Here is an 18,964-nt window from a genome sequence, read left to right on the forward strand (position 1 = left end):
AAGAGCGTACAAATCATCGAACATGAGCCAAACGAGTACAAACAGAGTCACAGGATACTATTCAGCTGGATAGTTGGAGAGTTTCTTCACCTGTGGAGGATCAAGAAAGTCTGACCACTCTTCGGAAAGAGAGGAGCCTTAAATCTACGTCAAGAGACGTCCTCTCTCACCCCTAACCCTGAGCACAGGGTATCCGTCAATCATTAGTCAGCTGCACATATGGACCGTGAACTCTAGTTAAGATAAGATAATACGTGTCCTCCAGGGAAGCAAACACTACTGAACTTAAACGCGGATTCGATTACATAGAAGTGACATCCGGATTGGATATACATGCTTTCCCTCCAAGAATGCACTGCTGATACAGGAGCATAGGGTCAGCTGGGGTCAACTACAGATCAGTTACATAGGATGAATTTTTCTCCGACAGACACCTGTTGTGTAAAGGAACACGTAGGATCTGGAAATTAATATTACAGCTACCAAAAAACTCAATCAAATGAGTAAAAAAACAGTCTCGCAGTTTTACATGGGGAGGACATCAACAGCATGATGGACTGCATCACAGAATACATTCAATTCTGTGAACACTCCATCGTACCATCCCGGACTGGACACTGTTTCCCCAACAACAAGCCGTGGATCACCAGTGACCTGAAAGCGCTTCTCAATAAGAAGAAAGCAGCCTTCAGGTCTGGGGACGGAGAGGAGCTCAGGAGAGTGCAGCGCGACCTGAAGGAGAAGCTGAGAGAGTGCAAGGACTCCTGCAGGAGGAAGCTGGAGGCCAAACTCCAGCAGAACAACATGAGAGAGGTGTGGACCGGTATGAAGGAGATTACTGGCTTCAAGGGGAGAGAGAGACAACCAGGGGGCTCCCTGGAGAGGGCCAATGAGCTAAACTGTTTCTTCAACAGGTTTAGTTCACCGCCCTCATCTGTCTGCTCCACACACCACACCTCCCAAACACCTCTGCTGCCTTCCCCTGCCTCCCTCTGTCCCCCCCTGGAGAGCTGCACGGACACAGAGCCCTCAACCTCAAAGGGCTCTTCCACCACTGACGCCTTGACGACTGGCCAGGTTAGGAGACAGCCGGAGAGACTCCACCTGCGCAAGACTGCAGGACTACCAGTCTGTACGTCTCCGTAGTCTGCTGGGGGAGCAGCATTGGAGCCGGCGACACCAACAGACTTAACAAACTGGTTAAGAAGGCCGGCTCCATCATTGGCTGCAAACTGGACAGTCTGGAAAAGGTGGTGGAGAGGAGGACGCTGAGGAAACTGTTATCCATACTGGATAATCCTGACCACCCTCTCCACCACCTGCTGCAGGGACAGCGGAGCACGTTCTCCAAAAGACTCCTCCAGCTCCGCTGTCACAAGGACAGATACAGGAGATCATTCCTGCCCACCGCTATCAGACTATACAATAACTCACCCCTCGCCAAATCCATCACACAACAATGACACCCTTGCTTTTGTTTGTTGTTTTGTTTGAATTCATTGCACTGTTGTTTAGTTTAGTTTATGTAATATTATTCTGTTTTATTTTATTGTATAGAATGTGCTTTTAAAAAAAAAATTACATTCATTATTTGCAGGAAGTTATTCAACTACTTAAGATTCATTATTTATTAAAGTATTAATCATTTATTTGTAATAATTTGCTTATATTTTCCTTCGTCTGTGTGGTAAGTCATTTCTTGTGCTGTCTGCGGCTACAGCTGGTCAAAGTGACCCTTACAGAAGGGGTCAACGGGAGGTCACAGTATCAAGAGGTTTCAAGCTCTGGTGAGGGGAGGGGTTTTCATTTTCAGGAGAGGATGGATGTCTGCTCCAAATGTACATTTACTCACCTCTTGCATGTTTTCTGCACACACACACGCACGCACGCGCTCCCGCTATCTTTGAGAAGCATCCTGTTTCCAAATTGCCTGCACGCTCTCGGTGCCGCGTCGTTACTCAACAGAAGCGCAGGACAGCTCGACCCCAGCCATCCGGAGGCTGACACCAACTTTCTATCGGTAGCATCAAGTCAGTCTGCAGCAGCAATTAAAAGCGTCTCGACTTTGTATCAACTGACTTGGAAAACTGCTGGTTGCGGTCGGTGAGTTGGGAGAAGCAACTAATATCAACAGGTGTTGTAAATCGGACGGATGACGTCAGGATTGAGATGTAGTTTGACTGGTAACGGTTGTTAACGGCTGTTTAGGATGTTTTAACGTCAACTGGTTTTCTCGACTGTCGCACTGAAAAAGGGGATTTGTTCAGCTCGACGGGGGGTAAGTGTTTCTACCCTGACGTAACTCACGTGTGACGTTAAATCAAGTTTTACAATGTTACTGGGGAGTGAACAATGAACACTAGTCAATATCTTGGGTGTTTCAGCAATGGGCATCTACAGAAAAGGACAAATAGGTCTATCCGTGTCCGTGTGTGTCTTTAACTTTATAACTAACTGGTGTTAGTTTGCGTCCAAAATTCATACTTCCTGGAGACTTTCTTGTGTGACACTGAAACAGCAGTAGGTATCGGTGAAAGTAAAAGTAACTTTAAGTTCTTCAGTCTGAGGACTCTCATAAAATGTAGTCCCCCCCTCCCCCAAATCTATTTATTTATTTAGGAAATCCATAATCATAAAATATGTTTCACAAACTCCATTTATAGCGAGTCTTGCCTGGTGTGTCCTGTCCGAACAGTTTGCAGCGCCACTTGGTGGTCACAGCTACATCTTACAGTAGTCTGTGGGTGGTGTGTTTTAAACGTATGGTGAATCTCATGTGTCACTTCTGCAATTTTCAATGTGGGGACTGATAAATCTTAATCAGTATGAATGAAGAAAATTTGCAAACTAATTAAGGTAAATAAATGAAATTACCCAACTATGTAACTGATATGCCACCACTTGCACCATCTAATGTCTTCCCAAAACAACAACCTTCCTCCCATACTTGTATAGAAGTATATCCTCGTAGGATCCTGTATAACTTAACTTTCATGTTGCACACAGAGCTGCCTGCGATATGTTTCTGCTGCTACAAGACGCCTATAAGTTCTCAAATTGTACCAAGGAGTGTCGACGAGAGTTGTGTGGGAGTTGTAATGGAAATGTATCACAACTTGGTTGTCTACTGTTGTACAACGCTATCAGGGTAGACATTGTGAAACTGAAGGAGGAACTGAGACTAGACTTAGAGGTTAAATGGGATCAAGAACTTCCACCAAGCGTGCCTGCAGGTGTTAAAGTGTATAAATATCCTGTACTCCGAACAGATTGGGGATTTTACATGTGGAGACCTCTGATCTCTGTATGGTGTTAAACCAATTTGCTTGTCTGATTGCAAAGTAAACTCAACAAAAAGGTACTTGAATGTGACTGTTCACAGACCGAGATACATGCTCACCGTTACTTTGAACATTGATAACGAATAGGTTAGGTTAGGTTAGGTAGTTACTTTATTAATCCCCGAGGGGAAATTTTTTTATATAGTGACAATGGTGAAATTAATTGGAATGATCTTAAATCACTCTGTAAAGGCACAAAGTCTTTTGTATGGTGATGGAAATTTTGGACCATGATGTTAAGTAACAATGCTGTATGTGTTAAAAAGATTGTGTTGAGGATTTAGTTTGGACCCAAATATTTATTTATAAGTTCATATTGAAACTGATGTGGAACTTGTAAACTATGTCGTCGCTTGATAAATATTGGACTTCTGGTTTCACATGGTACCTGATGTGTTTGGTAGAATGCATGTCATGATGATGGCAGTCAGAGAACTGTAACGGCGTTATTATTATGATAAAATGTTGGTACAGTTTCGATTTTTTTTTTTTGGGCTCTTCTGTTTTTATTTTTCTGAGGTTTGAAGTATTCAACTTTTTCTTGTCACACATGATGAAGTTATAAAAAGTATTTCGGGCATCTGGACAAAAGAATACTCGTATTTTCCTCCCGAAATCATTATAATGACTTCAACTTTTATGTGCAGGTGGTGTTTTGTACAACGGCAACATGCAGCCAGGTGGGGCACACAAAGGCACGTCTTCCACCAGCTGCATATTATGAACTACCATGCTTAATAGTGATCTTTCTGTGATTATGTCCGTTTGATGCTCTCTGTGTTTGTAGGTGTTTTAAGCAAAAGCCAGCTGTTGGATTCTCTGAAGGTGTATCTGAACAACAAGAACAGACTACAACCCATCATTGGTTTGTGGCAACAGATCCGTACGTTGTGTGTATGTGGTCTGTGTTCTGTATGTGGACTAAAACATTTTGTTGTTTTCTGGACCTTTAGGGCTGGGCAGCATTATAGAATGTGTGAAGGTGGGTACACAGAACAGAGATGCATTGTACATGTGTCAGGTGTGTGTGTGTCGACTTAGCAGAGCTGACATGCGGAACCACATAATGGGAAGTCTCCACAGATTCAACTACATTGTAAGTAGTCCTGGAGAAGAGGTCATGATGGCAGCGTTATATGCTGCCTTATATTGAAACTTAAAGGGTGATGTTTTGCCCGGCAGAAAGCCCGGCACCCTCACTTAGTGTCTGAACGGCAGGACGGCTTTGACCTGTCGAAGCTCGCCTGGCCACTGATGGAGGTGGCTGGGACGCTTGAAAGAGAAGAGGGAAAAGGAGATGTCCAGGTATTTTATTTTAACTATGTCTTTGCTTGTAGTTGCACACAAATGAGTGTTTTGATAGCAGAGCTAATGTGTTTTTGTACCTTCATATAAAGGTGTTCGAGGTTGGAGATGCTGTCTACCAAAAGATGGCAACATGCAGTGAAAATGACGGTTAGTGACCTTTGTTCAGAGGGGGTGTTTCAACCTCTGTTATGTCCCCGTGCTGTCTCACTCTTGGTCTTTTGAGTTTCCTCGTACCCTTTGTGTTATTAGCATTAGTTCTGTGTATTTGTTTTTTTTAATTGATTTAAAAAAAAAAAAAATTTATTATTACATATGGTTTTCTGTGTCTCTAACACCACAGCACTAGCTCTGATTAATTCCTTAAGAGATGGACAGGATGACCCTGAAAGCTATCCAGAGACTACATCATTGCACTTCCCCATCAAATCGCAGAGGATTGTTTTGCTTGCACAGAAGCAAAAGAGATCCTCAGAGAAATCCCTGGAGGCTGATGGGAATTCATACAAGATGTCAGCGTGCACTTTAAAGTCTCCTCCGACACGTACAAAAGTAGCTCAAGTCAAATCAGAAGTCTGGTTAAAAAACATCCCGACATCACCTGAGAGGAGCAAGAGCTTTCTCAATGACTACACAGGAACCAAACCTGTCATTGGTAAGCACATCAAGTATTTTACTTTTGTACTATTATACTAAAATTAAATTGAAAATGTTACTAAATTATTGTTCTGCACCATTTCCAAAAATAAGTGCTGTAAAATAGTACATGAGTGCTACTACATATACTGTGGTTGGCCACTAAATAATACAGCTCATACTCATCCCCCCCATGAAATGTCAAATTGTTGTTTTTACATATGTATAGATTTAACAAATACGAAATGGGGAGTTAATTAGGAAGGAAGATTTTTTTTTTTTTTTTTTTTTCTCCACCAGACAAACCTAGTGTCCTATTTCCACCCATGTTTGTGCTCAGCGAGGCGAGTTGGAAGCTGCCTTTAGCTACATATTTACAGGGGTGACAGGTATTGATCTCCTTATCTAACTGTCGCGTGTGTATTTTCTAAAATATCAAACCATTGTGTTAAAAACATGTTTGCAACAGGTCTTTTCCGGGTGGATGAGTGTCGAAGTGAAGGTGGCCGCTCATGCTGTTTCTTATGCCACTGCTGCCGCATCAGATCCAACAAAGAGGACATCATTGATCACCTAACCAGCTCCTCCCATCTCGTAAACTACTTGGTCAGTTTTGTAGGGATCAACAATTAAAATGGACACGTATACAAGTCCTTTACCATTATGTCTGTAGGGAAGATGCCAGGTGTGACTTTAATTTTCATAAAAATGTCTCCGTATAGATGGAAACTCATCCTGAGCAGGTGGAACTACTGACTGCAGATATTGAAGGCAATGCTCAGCTTCTCCAGTCACTGGCAAAGAAAGTGGAGCGAGAAGAGGGCAGAGGAGAGCTGAAGGTACCCTAGTTTCTTTTCACCACAGCTTATCCTGCAGTGTTTATGCTACCTGGAAGATGACTCGTATATCCTTTTCCATATGATTTAATTTCACTGGTGTAGCGGATTAGCATTCGGGGCACCACTTCCTGCCGTCAGAAAAACTCGAGATTTAATTTTGATATACAAATGTGATCAGTCAACATAGTCTGAATCTTGATTTCTACATTCACAGATTTCTTTTAATATATTCCAGGAAATACAAAAAAAAACAATCTTCTTGGTCTAAGTAAGAAGATTTATTGAACAATATTCACACTAAGAATAACCCATATGAATAGTTATTGAAGTATATGGATTATGGATGCAATGAACAGGATTTCTCTGCTAACAGAGGGATGGTGGGAACAAATCATAGTTAGGTTATGAAGAACGGAGCTAGTTCCTGATGTAAATGGAAGATAATGAATTTAGAATGAAAGATAATGAATTTAGGATCAAATAAATCGGCTATCAAGACATCAACCCGATGGATCAAAGCACTCCGATAGATTATGGAGGGTCGTCCCAACATGCCTCTTTCCTACAGACCTCTGTAGTACTTTATATGAGTAACTAAAGGCAGGCAGAAAGTATGCAGATTAACTACATAAGCAGGGCTTGTAAGCATTAATTATATGTTCAATTTATACAAATGTTAACCATTTGCATGAGAAACAAACACAATAACACATGAAAACCATGATGAGACGTGTGTACATCATAGTTTCAGCTTGAGTACTGAGTTTTTCATTGTGGAGTTGTAACATTGTTCAACCTTGAGGCAGCAGACATGAGTTGTCTGGAGGTCAGTTGGTTCTCACAATCAAGAGAGTCAAACCTTGTGAAAAAGGGGAGAAAATGTTTATTGGGCCTGGTGGGTTTTGCGGCGTGAAAGCTTTGGGTAGTTTTATCTGTAGACCAGCGGTGTCATGTGTTGTAAGTGTGTGTGTGTGTAACCTGAGGATGACTGGATGCTTGGTATGTGCTGAAGAGGATCTCTTATCTCACTGCACTCGTCTGACCTTCAGTTTACAAACATGTCTCCAGGTAGTAAATGCACCAGAATCCCTCTGTCTGCTACTCGCTGGCAAAAGTTACCACTGGTGTAAGTATGGAGTCTTTTCTTTGTTTGGCCATAAACCAGTCACTTCTTTTACTCTAACTCTGCAGGTGTGACTTGTGTGTAAGTATAACATTTAACTGTCTGTCACTTCACATTATTACTTGGACTCTGACCTGACAGCGTGGTGTCGTACTTGATGCTGTGCTGAAAAGTCTTAAGGTCTCAAATTTCAAACATTCACTCCCTTGGGGGAAACAAAAAAGAATAATTTTTGTATTTACTACTTTTGTCTTCAATAATCAAATATGTATTTTGCAGAAAGTTTTGTATACACCTGTTGTTGTATTACCCATATTTTCCTTTTCCCTCTTAGTTATTCTGTTTATGCTCAGTGTCTCTCTTACTGTACATAGGTTTGAATGTTTAATGTTTCAATAATTCGTTTTTGAACACTTTTTTTTTGCATCCAGTGCACTTGTAAGTGCATCTTTTTTTCTTTGTATATCCCCTTGTATTGTTTTTGTTTTAATTCAGGTATAAAGATGCTGTGTAGCAAATGGACACATACTAACAAAAAGAGAATACCCATCAAAGGTGTGTGTCTTTTAAAGCTACACTTCACCTTTCCTTTCAACAGTAAATTTATTCTTGTAACATGCCCGTTCTATTTCAACCCGTCCGTGTCCTGTCTTTGCTTTGTGTTTCAGGGCCGATTGTGAATGAAACTTCAGTTCGAGGCTTACCAGAGAAATCCACTGTAACGCTGTCCAAACAGGGAAACAGAGTAACAAGGAGAAAAATGAGGAAACGGGTTAATACTGTATTCAACGTGAGCCTGCCTATTACCAAAGGTTCACTGCTGCTGGAGAGGATGTTTTTCAGCAAGGTAGGCCTCCCTGTGTCTTCTGCATCACTCTCATCTGACTTGGATTTCATTCCCCCGCCGGAGTCGCAGATCGTGGATGACGAGTTGGACTGTGACACCGGATCATCTGCAGTTAGCCATGTTGAACACACCTCCACGTGTGAAACCTCACAACTACAAGAGTTCGATAGTGGAGATACCGATGCTGGTCAATACACACCAGGAAAAAACATCACAGTCACTCTGTTTCAAGATGTGGACGGTTGTGTCAGTGACCGTGTGTACTTCAACCAGACTAAAGACATAACGGGGACAAAAGACCAGGAGGTGTGTGGAGAAATGAAGTACAACAGACGGTATGGTTCTCAAGAAAGTCAAAAGTTTGATGAGAAGTGGGAAAATGAAGCTCTGCAGACACAATATGAGGGACAGTTTCCTGCTGGGTCCCACACTCCATCTTATTACTCCTCCTACAGACACGACGAGGGTTACACTGAGCAGTGGTACAATTCATCTTCAGAGAGGGAAGTTGGAACAAGAGTGGAAGGGCAACTCAAAGACATGAGCTCTGATGCTATTCAACAGTATTACCCACAACACCTCCAAAATCACTACATGGCGTCAGATAATGCAAGTCCTCTGATGGACAGTGCGGGGGGGCATTATAGGCTTTCTGGTGAACCCATTCCTGTTGTAGACGACGCTGCCAGGATTAACATGCAAAGTCATCTGGAAGATTCCCTCTCGCACGGGAGCATCATTTCACCAGAGGCTGGAGGTCAGTCTCTGACTGAACAGAGAGGATTGCAAACATACATGGAGTTCCCCGTTGACCACGTTCAGCCCGCTCCACAAAGTTACGTGACACAATCTACAGCCTATCAAGCCAGCCAAGTAGACTATGGGTTGATGTCTAACCCCAACCAACAGATTGGAGCTTGGACAAACTCTTACCAGCACTTGCCTCATCCTTTAAGCAGCTGTGGTGGTAGTTGGGGTGTGACACAGTCCAATTTCTTCATCCAACCCCAGCAGGCTCCATATTATAGAGCCAACTCTGATGTGCATTTCAGAACTACTGGTTTGTCAGGCTTCATGATTTCAGAAGGTGGAAAAGGAAACACTCCATTTATGTTTGCATTTCCCAGTTGTAATTCTGAAAACAATGCCACACCTTACTAAGACTACATTTTGACTCGAGGGATTTGTGTCCACATTGAAAGAAATCACCCCTGGATGGTCCAGAATGGGATGTAATCACACCGGGGCATTTTTTTAATTTTTTTTAATTTTTTTTTTTGCTTAAGATAAATGTACTGGCTTTCTGTTATAAATGGTAGCGTCCTAATGGATGGATTGTTTTGCTGCAGTGATTCCAGCCATTCAACCGAAATGTGCCCAGACTGAAATATTTCTTTTGATATGCTCAGAAATGTAAGTGTTAATGGTGAACATGTAACTGTTGCATCATCGCATTGCATAAAAACAAACATTTAATACATCCTAGTAGTTCATTGCAGCAACAAAAAATTATGTGTTTCCACAGTGAGACTGTGATTTGTAGTCGCTGAGTACGTTGAACTGTTTACACTCACTGTTTTCTATTTCCTTTGGACCATTATGCCAATGTGACTGCTTTGCTTCTGAAATAAAGCACTGCAGAAGTTACCACTTTGACCTGTTTTGCTGATTTGGGGCACCAGTGACATTTGTATATTTATGTGGTCAATGATGTAATCAAATATTATGAGATCAAATACAACTTTTTTTGATTGGTTGGACTTCAGATTCCATTAAGCCTGGATAGTAAATGCTTTTTTGTTAAGTTGTGGGCTTTAACAAAATGTGGCTAATTGTGTAATGCAGTGTTGTGGTCAATAATGGATGAGTTAATGGATGTCTTTGAGTTTATTCATTTATGAGGTCGAATCATCTCCTCCGTGGCATCCTTCCTTGTTGATTACAACAGTAATTGGGTGCAGCAGCAAGGAAATGAAGGTCAACTTCAATAAGGATTTATGATGAAAATAGATTGTAGAAGAGAGTTCAGAGAGTGCAGGCTTTTATATCTGCAAAACCAAATGTCCTCAGACATGTGGGGGAATCGAATTTATACATTTGGTGATTACTTGTACAATACAATGCAATTTAACAATCCTAAAGTAAACATACAAACACTGGGGAAAAAAAAAAAAAAAAGTTTGTTCAGTTGTGCATAGCCTGCAAATGTTATTCAGGTTGTGTTCAAATAAACAATTGGATATAAGCCTGCAAACTGGTCACATCTACTTTGTATCGGTGCGAATGCTTAGTCATTGACACTTCAACTGCCACATGTATTCCCGAAATAGTCACTGTAATTTCCGTGGAACATGAACGCAACATAGCTACGGAAGCACTCCTTGCAGGCTACTGTAGTTTCCCCCCCCCCCCCAAGCAAAGGCAGCAAGGCAAGTCGCTCCTGAACACCAGCGAGAGGACGGCGGTAGCTCGTCAGCGTAAATAAACCGTCTTTAACATTGCAAAGGTTGCGTACGACATTTAATTTGGATGGCTGAAGTCCCCGTGGCGAGCGGCTGACCTGGTGCGAGACGAAAACACGTCTGGGAGAAACCTCGAAGCTGCCCCTTTTCTCCCAGCGTCTCCCACTTGAACCCCGCTCTCGTCGAGATGTCAGCTTTCTCCGAGGTGGCTTTAGAAAAGAAACTATCCGAACTTAGTAACTCTCAGCAAAGTGTGCAGACGCTGTCGCTGTGGCTCATCCACCACAGAAAACACTCCAAGACCATCGTCGGTGTTTGGTTCAACGAGCTGAAGAAAGGTAAGGCTGATGCGGAACGCTAGCTGATCCCTCGTAGTAAACACCACGAAACGTGCTCCTCCCGAGTCGCAGACAGATTGCGCAGCCTTTGGCCGCATCAGCTGGTTATTCTGTCGGAAGCTTTATTTGTACAATTACAACCATTGCAGCCAAACTAGCGTTAAAAACAAACAAACAACGATAAGACAGCAGGTTGTTGTTAGCACACTTCCTGCTAACGCTAGCCAACTTTGGAGCGATCACGTTACCAGTTTTAAATGTTTTTTTTTTATTTTATTTTTTACAAAACCGGCATTATAACCACGAGTTATCTATCCAAAAAAACCAAACTCGTTTGTTTTCGTGTTAGCTGGCCACGTGGACGTTGTTAAGGATACTCTTTAAATTGACGCTGTATGTCTTGAAATGTGTGCAACACTGATGTTTTGCTCAGGTTAAAAAAAGAAAAGAAAAAGAAAAGGTCTGTCGGTAGTTCAGCCTTCATACGAGACCTCATTTAATGTATGACGACGTTTCACCCACTCGCTGCACAGATTTAATTCACTTATTAAAGCTGCACCACTATAAAGTTAGTAAATTAACATCTGTGGTGATTACTCTTTGTAATATCTTTCAAACCTTTATAATCTGCCGAGCACTTATAGCAACGCCATGAGAGCAACACATTCATTTCAGATATTTAAAAAAAAAAAAATTTGGTCAACTAATTCAATATTTGTCAATTGGATATTCATTAATATGATTGTAATTTGAGCTCATTTTCTCCACGTGTTCACATCCGATGCATAAACGGCTAGTGTCACCTTGTCAGACTTTAATTGAAAAATAAAAGAATCCTGAATGTATTAAAAATTAGTGTATAACACAAATGTAAGGAGTGGCCTGCAGATTTGTAACATTTTATTGTTATTTTGTACTATTGCCATTCAAATTGCATAAAATGAAAGTAATTGATTCCTAACCTAACACTGATTGCTGTAGGCAGACAAATTTAAGTTCCTCTAGGTTTACTGAATGTGCAGTTGCAGTGTAAAAACACAATTCAGTTGTATTTTTGCGAGGTTTAATTCAGAACGGCCTTTTGTAGAGATGTCAGGCATGGCTGTAGTTGTAGCTAATACTGGCACACTTTTCCTTGGGGTGCTGGTTAACAACCTAATGATATCTCAAGTGGATGTTGTATTTTAGGACTTTCTCTGAGGACTGAAAGGAGAGTTCAGTGTTAAAGGCGGTAGGAGACAGAGATGGCACTCTGGAGACTTGTGCTCGTCTCGGTACCGACTGTGACCTGTCAAATAACAACAGAATTATGCATCAATTATGAATTTCCTGCGCTGAAATTCTGTTGGACGTAAAGAATATCTTCATTTTCCAGAACAAAGTCTCCATAGTTTAAAAAAAAAAAAAGTAAAGCGAATCAGCTCATGTTTGGATCTTGTTGATGAATTGCTTATGATTAATAGGCTGACAAATCTGCTGACTCGTTTTGATGCCCTGTAGTGCGGGAGGTTTACAGACCGTCTTAATTTTACCGACAGAATCTGAGTCTCCCTAATTTCTGTAGTTTTGTGAGGAACAGTGACTAAATAGTGAGCAGAGACCCACCAATAGCCGATGAGAGCCAGCTGACCAGGAAGTGTCACCCACCCCACAAGCCCAGAGCACAGTGATATTGATATGAAACGGCATCTCCGTGGCAGTAGAAGATCAGATATGTAGAAAGAACGACTACATTTCTTACGATCACTCATTTCCGTCTACCCTCCACCTATGTACAAATACCAATAATATTAGCTTGTAGCAGTAGCTTTACAAAATCTCTCCTTCTTTTGTTTAGTGAGGAAATCATCATCATTTTTGAGTAATGAGCTGAGGCTAACCTCTAAATAGCTTTTTTTTTTTTTCATAACAGTACAACTTTATTTGTAATTCACCTTCAGCTCACGCTGCAAAATGTATAAGCCATAACGATTCGGTCTTCTCAGCCATGACTTCACCTGAGCACACGCAGGTGCAATCAGCTGACTGTGACGTTCTGCCTCTGTGTTAGTGAAGGTCTGACGCCACGCTTGATGACGTGAGTTTCTGCGACATCTCAAGCCGCTTGAATCACCATTCTGAAAGAGTTTAGTATAAACGCTGCGTGTGAGATGCTGCTTTTTGACTGAATCTTGCAGTGTTTGCGTGTTCTTATGATTAAAATATTGTTGTTATATCTTTGGTCTTCCACTTTTTTTTAATATTAGTTAAGATTTTAAAATCCTCTATCGTACATCAAGCATTATTTCTGACTGATTTCTGTCTTTTATACGATATAAGTTAAACTGATTCATAACGGGACAGCTTGGTGGGAAAAACATGGCTTTTCAAGAAAAGAGTTCAAACATGTTTGTGCATGTAAACCTATCACTGTATGTCTCAGCCAAGGGTTCAGTGTGGGAAATCATAATCAAATCCCCTTGTAATATGTATATTTGTACATTTGGATGCACACAGCTCCGGTATCACGCAAGCTGACCTTCCTGTACTTGGCCAATGACGTCATTCAGAACAGCAAGAGAAAAGGACCAGAGTTCACCCAGGACTTCGCACCGGTCATCGTTGATGCATTCAAACATGTGTACAGGTCAGATTATATTTGACAGATAAATGGCTCAGGAACATGCATTGTTACGTCATCTTATGTAGGATTCTGCTGCTAAATGATGGCATTTTTATTCATTTAAATATGACGCACAGTTTTGATTTAAAAAATGAACGAAAAATTGTTGCCAAATTTAGAAATATGAGAGAATTGCAGCTCAAAATGTGATTTCCATTTGGACTTAAGGAGAGGACTTTGCCAAAACACATCCCCGTATATTCACGTTGAACTAAGTTATTGTCAAGTTTACCGCTGTTCCTGTATTGTCCCGTACAGACATTCACAAAGCTGTTTACGGTGAATGTGCCTGTGCTGTGTGTTCCTGTGCAGAGAGAGTGAGGAGGGCTCTAAGAAACAGTTGGGTCGGGTTTTGTCCATCTGGCAGGAGAGAGCCGTGTACGAGAACAACCTGCTGGATCAGCTCTCGCAAGTCTTATGTGAGTTCACCCAACACCAACCTGTGCAGGCTCGAACGTAGTGATGAACAGCCAGCCACGTCTCTTGATTGTGAGCCAGTGTGACTGCTTGCTCTGCCAATCTGCTGGTTTGTACCTCACGAGCTCAGTCGTCTTAACTGCACAGAGCTCGCACCCATAACGTTACATGAGAGGATTCCTTACAGTGAGTGTGAAGCCTTAAAGTTGCAGCGTAGTTTATGACATGAAATGTGCACCATTTCCTAAAATGTCTACATGTGAGGTTTTTCTTTGTCTTGTCTTATGTTCTTGGGAATTTAAGATGGAGAAAAGAAGGCTAAGAAGAGGTCATACGAGGAAATCCAACCAGACGATGAGGGCTTTGCCTCCCAGAGCTCCCCAGCTGAGCCCCCACAGGTGCCGTCCGAGTCAAACAGAGCAGACAGTTTAAAGTTAATACAGCTGCTTCTGTATTTTAATATCAACCCTTCTCTGCTGCCTCTCCAATGCTGTTTGTGACACGTACTTAAATACCAGACCCTCTTGTGCTCGCCTCACCTCGCTCCCCTGCTTATCATTCTCCCTCCACCTCAGACAGCGGAGTTAATTCGAAGTCTGCAGGAGCTGGAGAATGCAGCCTCTGGCGACTCGGTGCTGCGTCAGCGCATCTCCTCCCTCCCTGCTGAGGTGCAGGACACGTCACTGCTTAACAGGATCACAGGTAGGATGCAGGACTGCTGTATTATATATGCATACACACACTAGTCTGTTCCAAAGCTCAAGTCATGGTCATGAAGTTGTACGAGACAATGAATTTGTCATCAACAACTGCGATCATTTTATAACACTGTTATATCATAAACCCAATCACAGGTTAATAATACACCCAATGAAGAAGAAGAGCCCATTTATTAGCACCAAACATTGGAATATATTTATTAAAATTAAATTTCTGCCTGCCTTTAGGCTTTGTAAACAAAAACTTCACAGATCAGATATGTGTTAGAAAAATTACTCAGAGGCTGGATTCAAAATCAAACATATCGGACATTTATTCTTGCAAGAAGGAGCAAATACATGTACACTCAAAGAAGGATGTCCAGCATTGCTCAACGTCTCTCCTCCGTAGGGCAGCTTTTATACAGTGTGACAAGCAGTTGACATTCACCCCCATTCCCTTTACATCTGAGTTCAGTTGCAGATCACAAGATAAGGACATGTGGACATCGTAAATTAGACGTCGTAAAAGACGTTGTAAAAGAGACACTAGGAACTTCCTAAACCACAGGCAAAGAAAATAAAACTAATCTTATTTTCTTTCCATCAATATGACATAAAAAAAAAAACTTAAATATACAAAGCCTATGACTGAGATATACAAAGAAATAACTGACAATGACAGGTACCAATAATCAAAATACACAATACACAAGGGTGTCAATAATTCTCAATTCGTGTTCCATTAAACCACAGACGAAGAGGAGATGATGTCACTAAAAGATCAAATCTCAAACGGGATAAAATGACGTGGAAATAAAGATGTAAATATTTCATTTGTTAGTTGTATTCAGCTGTTTATATACAGATGAATAGAAACAATTATGACAATTATGTAAATAATGTAAAATATTACAGTAAACTGTGTGGGGTGTCTCGTTATATTGATATTTGTGTGAAAGAAAATCGGTGGATAAGAAACAGATGAAAATACACCACCCTCACATATGCACAGACATACAGTACGTTAAAGTTCAATGCTGAGTACATGCAGTGGGGGATTTTCCTGGATATTCAAAGATGTCTCATTAGAGGTTTTCATTATATAGAAACCTGTATCGTCTCAAGACATGAGACAATACATCCAAGTCATTTAACCACTTTGACAGTAAAAGGCTACAAAGCCGTCACCTCGGGAGACCGACACTAAAACAAACTGAGGTGCCATCGAGCAGGACACTGAAGCCAGACAGATAAAAAAGGGCTTAAATGTCTCTGTCTGCCATAAGAAGATATACATTGCGCCAGCACTGATAGATAAGTGAATGACCCTCGGCTGAAACCCCCAACACCGGCTATATTTAAGCTTCGGGCATTGGTCTCTGTGTGCCTTCTGTGCTTCAGATAAAGAATCGGGGGAGCGGCTCTCCCGGCTGGTGGAGGAGGCCTGCATGCTGCTCGCAGACTACAGCGGCCGCCTGGCGGCTGAGATTGATGACAGGAGGCAGCTCACGCGGACACTAACGGTGTTCCTGCAAAGCCAGAAGGATGGTTTGGTCCAGAACGAGCAGAAACTTGAAGTGCGTGAATAACTTTCTTTCTTTCAATTAGAATTAGTTGTGTTTGTGTCTGTGTTTTGTCGTGTCCGCCTCATCTTTGAGTCATCGTCACTCACTGCTGGTGTTCGTCTCTCTTGTGTGCTCACACTTCTGGTTTTTGTCAATGTTTTGACGATATATTCTGTCATGTATTTCAGCACGTTGCATGCTCTGTGTTGTTACTGAACCAGACTGCATCTCTCAGTTTGACTGTTAGGCCTGCTGGCGTTACAAAGTGAGGAAAGACTCCTAATTAGACACAAACTTGAGATCCAAGTGAGGTTTCCCCTCTTCACTGTGAAACGCTTGTTTCATTTAGCTCAGTTTTCTCAGTGTGTTCTGCCCATGAGGTAAGTATCGACCAATTTAAGTATTTTTTGTTTTCCCATAGCATTGCTTTTTTTTTTTTTTTTTTTGTGGTGACAATAACTGTCCAGCCTTTATTCACAGGATACCAGGAGGAAAAATATCCCATATTTGTATCTCAACTCAGTCAAGACCTTTGTAATAAACCTGAAAATAAAAAATGAAAGTGATTTTGTGAGTGATTTTATTTTCCTCTGAGACTTGCAGCTCCTGTTAAATAATTGTACAAATTTTCCATTTCAATGATGCTCTACAGTCATAGGATTTAAAACTTAAAGTTTTTTGTGGTATTGTTAGAAAATGCTACACACTACTACACACTAGAATTTTTGTTATTCTTCAACAGAAGATGTAGATCGAACAGAAGGAAAATGTTCACTTCATGATGTTATTACAGAGAAAACCACAACAAAGAAATTAAAAGGATTTCAGGCATCTTGGTATAGATGACGGGATATTGAGAGCACAGAAGGATATTTTGTTATTTGAAAGTGCTTAAGTCATCCTGAACTGTTAAAAACACCTGCAGCCTTAAGAAATGTGTTTGGCTTGCACAGCTCACCTTCATGCATCAGTTGTTTGACAATTATATCCCATAAACACATCTTAGAAAGTAATATGCGTGGCAAAGGCAGAGCAGGGAATTAAAACATTTGACAGACAGGAAGTAAACAAATGGCGAGTAAACATGAATTATTACTTAACATGAATTCCTCCTTTGTTGGCTTGTTTTCAGCTGTCTACCCCCCATACTTCTGTTTTATTTCATACACCGTGTGATCATCTATACAACACAGATATTAAACTTTAGATGCTTCCTCTCCAAAGAATCTGAAACTCTTGTGTTTTTTTGGTTTGATCCCCTTTGATGTGTGTAATGTAAATTAAATTAAACCGTGACACAGGTTAGTCATAAACCTGAGGTAATATAGTTTCATTATAAATTCAGTGGTTTGAAAAAAAAAAGAGAGAGCTGAACGCATTACAAGCTTACAGGCTATATATATATCCAAATATATTTATAACACCCTCGCCAAACCTTTTTGCATGTGCACAGTGTTGTTTTCTAATGGGACTAATTTTTTTAAAGGACAACACACCATGATTGATAGAAGTCTTTGGGTGGACATTTTAACTTCAGTTTGACCTTAAGCTAACATCTTTCCAATTTACAGTAATAATCCTACATTTCTATGTTGTCTTGTTATCCTTGATGTAGAATTTCTAACTAGATTGTGTCAATCACATCATATTGGTGTTGAGACAAAAAATAAATAAACAGACTGTGAGATCTTTGAGCTCTGATGGACTGTTTTCTGTTATGGACTTTTTCAGGAGTACAAACGCAAACTGGCGAGGGTGACCCAGGTCCGGAAGGAGCTGCGATCCCGTCTGAACAATCTTCCAGAAGGACTCTACAACCCCTCAAACTGACTGGAGGTTTCTCCTCCGCACCACCACACATCCTTCCTGCTACTGGAACATCTCAACCCAACTCAAGAAATGTCTGTGTGTCCCCGCACGCTGACCTTTGTTTCTCAGCATCTCCAACCGATCGAATCATCCACATGTCTGTTATAAACGGGAATGTCTTCTTTTACTGTCTGCAAACTCATCTCTTAGTTTTAGAGTAAAAACACTGTAAATGAAGGTTTACTGTCATCAGAAACAGGCCTCTCATGCTTTGGCCCCTGCCATCTAACTCTTTCAGCTTTAAAGATGTATGGAGGATGCTGGTGTGATATTTTTCTATTTATAGCAACTTAAGATAATACACCTTTAGTGTGATCAGTCATAATAATGAGCAGTATTTTGAATTGCTGTTCCTCTTACTGTTTTTGGCAAATGCATCTGTCTAACTTTTGGTTGTAGATAAGTGCATCAGTTTTTCAAGCTGGGATAATTGTTTTCATGCAGTGTGACAATGGCCTCTGAAGAGACTGATATACTTAAAACCATTTTCCTTCAACTCATGTTACTATAATTTACATGAAGCCTAATAGTAAAAGGGTTGTGTAAATCTTTGGTTGGTTTCATGTAAATATGGTGGAGTTAATTCCTGTTCCTGCTCATAAGTGCTTATGATTTGTATCTGTGTTGTGTCTCAGACCTCGAGGGTACTGAAATGATGAATGAAAGAGTTGTGCTGTCCTCTACTGTATTGCGTCATAGTTTTATCCTTGAAAGTCTCCTGAATGCTGTGTAGATGCCTCCCACAGCTTATGAAGTGCCCCAGTTTTCAAATCCAGACATTAAAAAAAATATGAGGCAAATGCTCTTAGAACCAATTAAATATAAAATGCACATATTTTTGCAGTCCTGTCTGCAGTAT

General features: G+C 41.0%; 2 protein-coding genes across 2 annotated transcripts; both read left to right on the top strand.

Moving 5' to 3' along the window:
• Positions 1 to 1,975: 1,975 nt before the first annotated feature.
• Positions 1,976 to 9,738, top strand: LOC138214595 (uncharacterized). Its single transcript, XM_069176329.1, has 12 exons — positions 1,976 to 2,278; positions 3,989 to 4,021; positions 4,129 to 4,206; positions 4,295 to 4,437; positions 4,524 to 4,646; positions 4,739 to 4,796; positions 4,990 to 5,301; positions 5,752 to 5,888; positions 6,005 to 6,121; positions 7,190 to 7,247; positions 7,740 to 7,799; positions 7,913 to 9,738. The coding sequence occupies exons 2-12, from the start codon at positions 4,012 to 4,014 to the stop codon at positions 9,250 to 9,252; spliced, it is 2,436 nt and encodes an 811-aa protein (XP_069032430.1). The 5' UTR covers positions 1,976 to 2,278; positions 3,989 to 4,011; the 3' UTR covers positions 9,253 to 9,738.
• A 749-nt stretch (positions 9,739 to 10,487) lies between these two features.
• LOC138214598 (regulation of nuclear pre-mRNA domain-containing protein 1A-like) lies at positions 10,488 to 18,071 on the top strand. The gene is made up of 7 exons (XM_069176342.1): positions 10,488 to 10,891; positions 13,388 to 13,517; positions 13,866 to 13,972; positions 14,274 to 14,368; positions 14,546 to 14,672; positions 16,073 to 16,248; positions 17,968 to 18,071. The coding sequence occupies exons 1-7, from the start codon at positions 10,741 to 10,743 to the stop codon at positions 18,064 to 18,066; spliced, it is 885 nt and encodes a 294-aa protein (XP_069032443.1). The 5' UTR covers positions 10,488 to 10,740; the 3' UTR covers positions 18,067 to 18,071.
• Positions 18,072 to 18,964: the final 893 nt, after the last annotated feature.

Source organism: Embiotoca jacksoni, unplaced genomic scaffold, assembly GCF_022577435.1.
Source record: "Embiotoca jacksoni isolate LCO1_2020_lvr unplaced genomic scaffold, fEmbJac1.0.p SCAF_7, whole genome shotgun sequence".
NCBI lineage: Eukaryota > Metazoa > Chordata > Actinopteri > Embiotocidae > Embiotoca > Embiotoca jacksoni.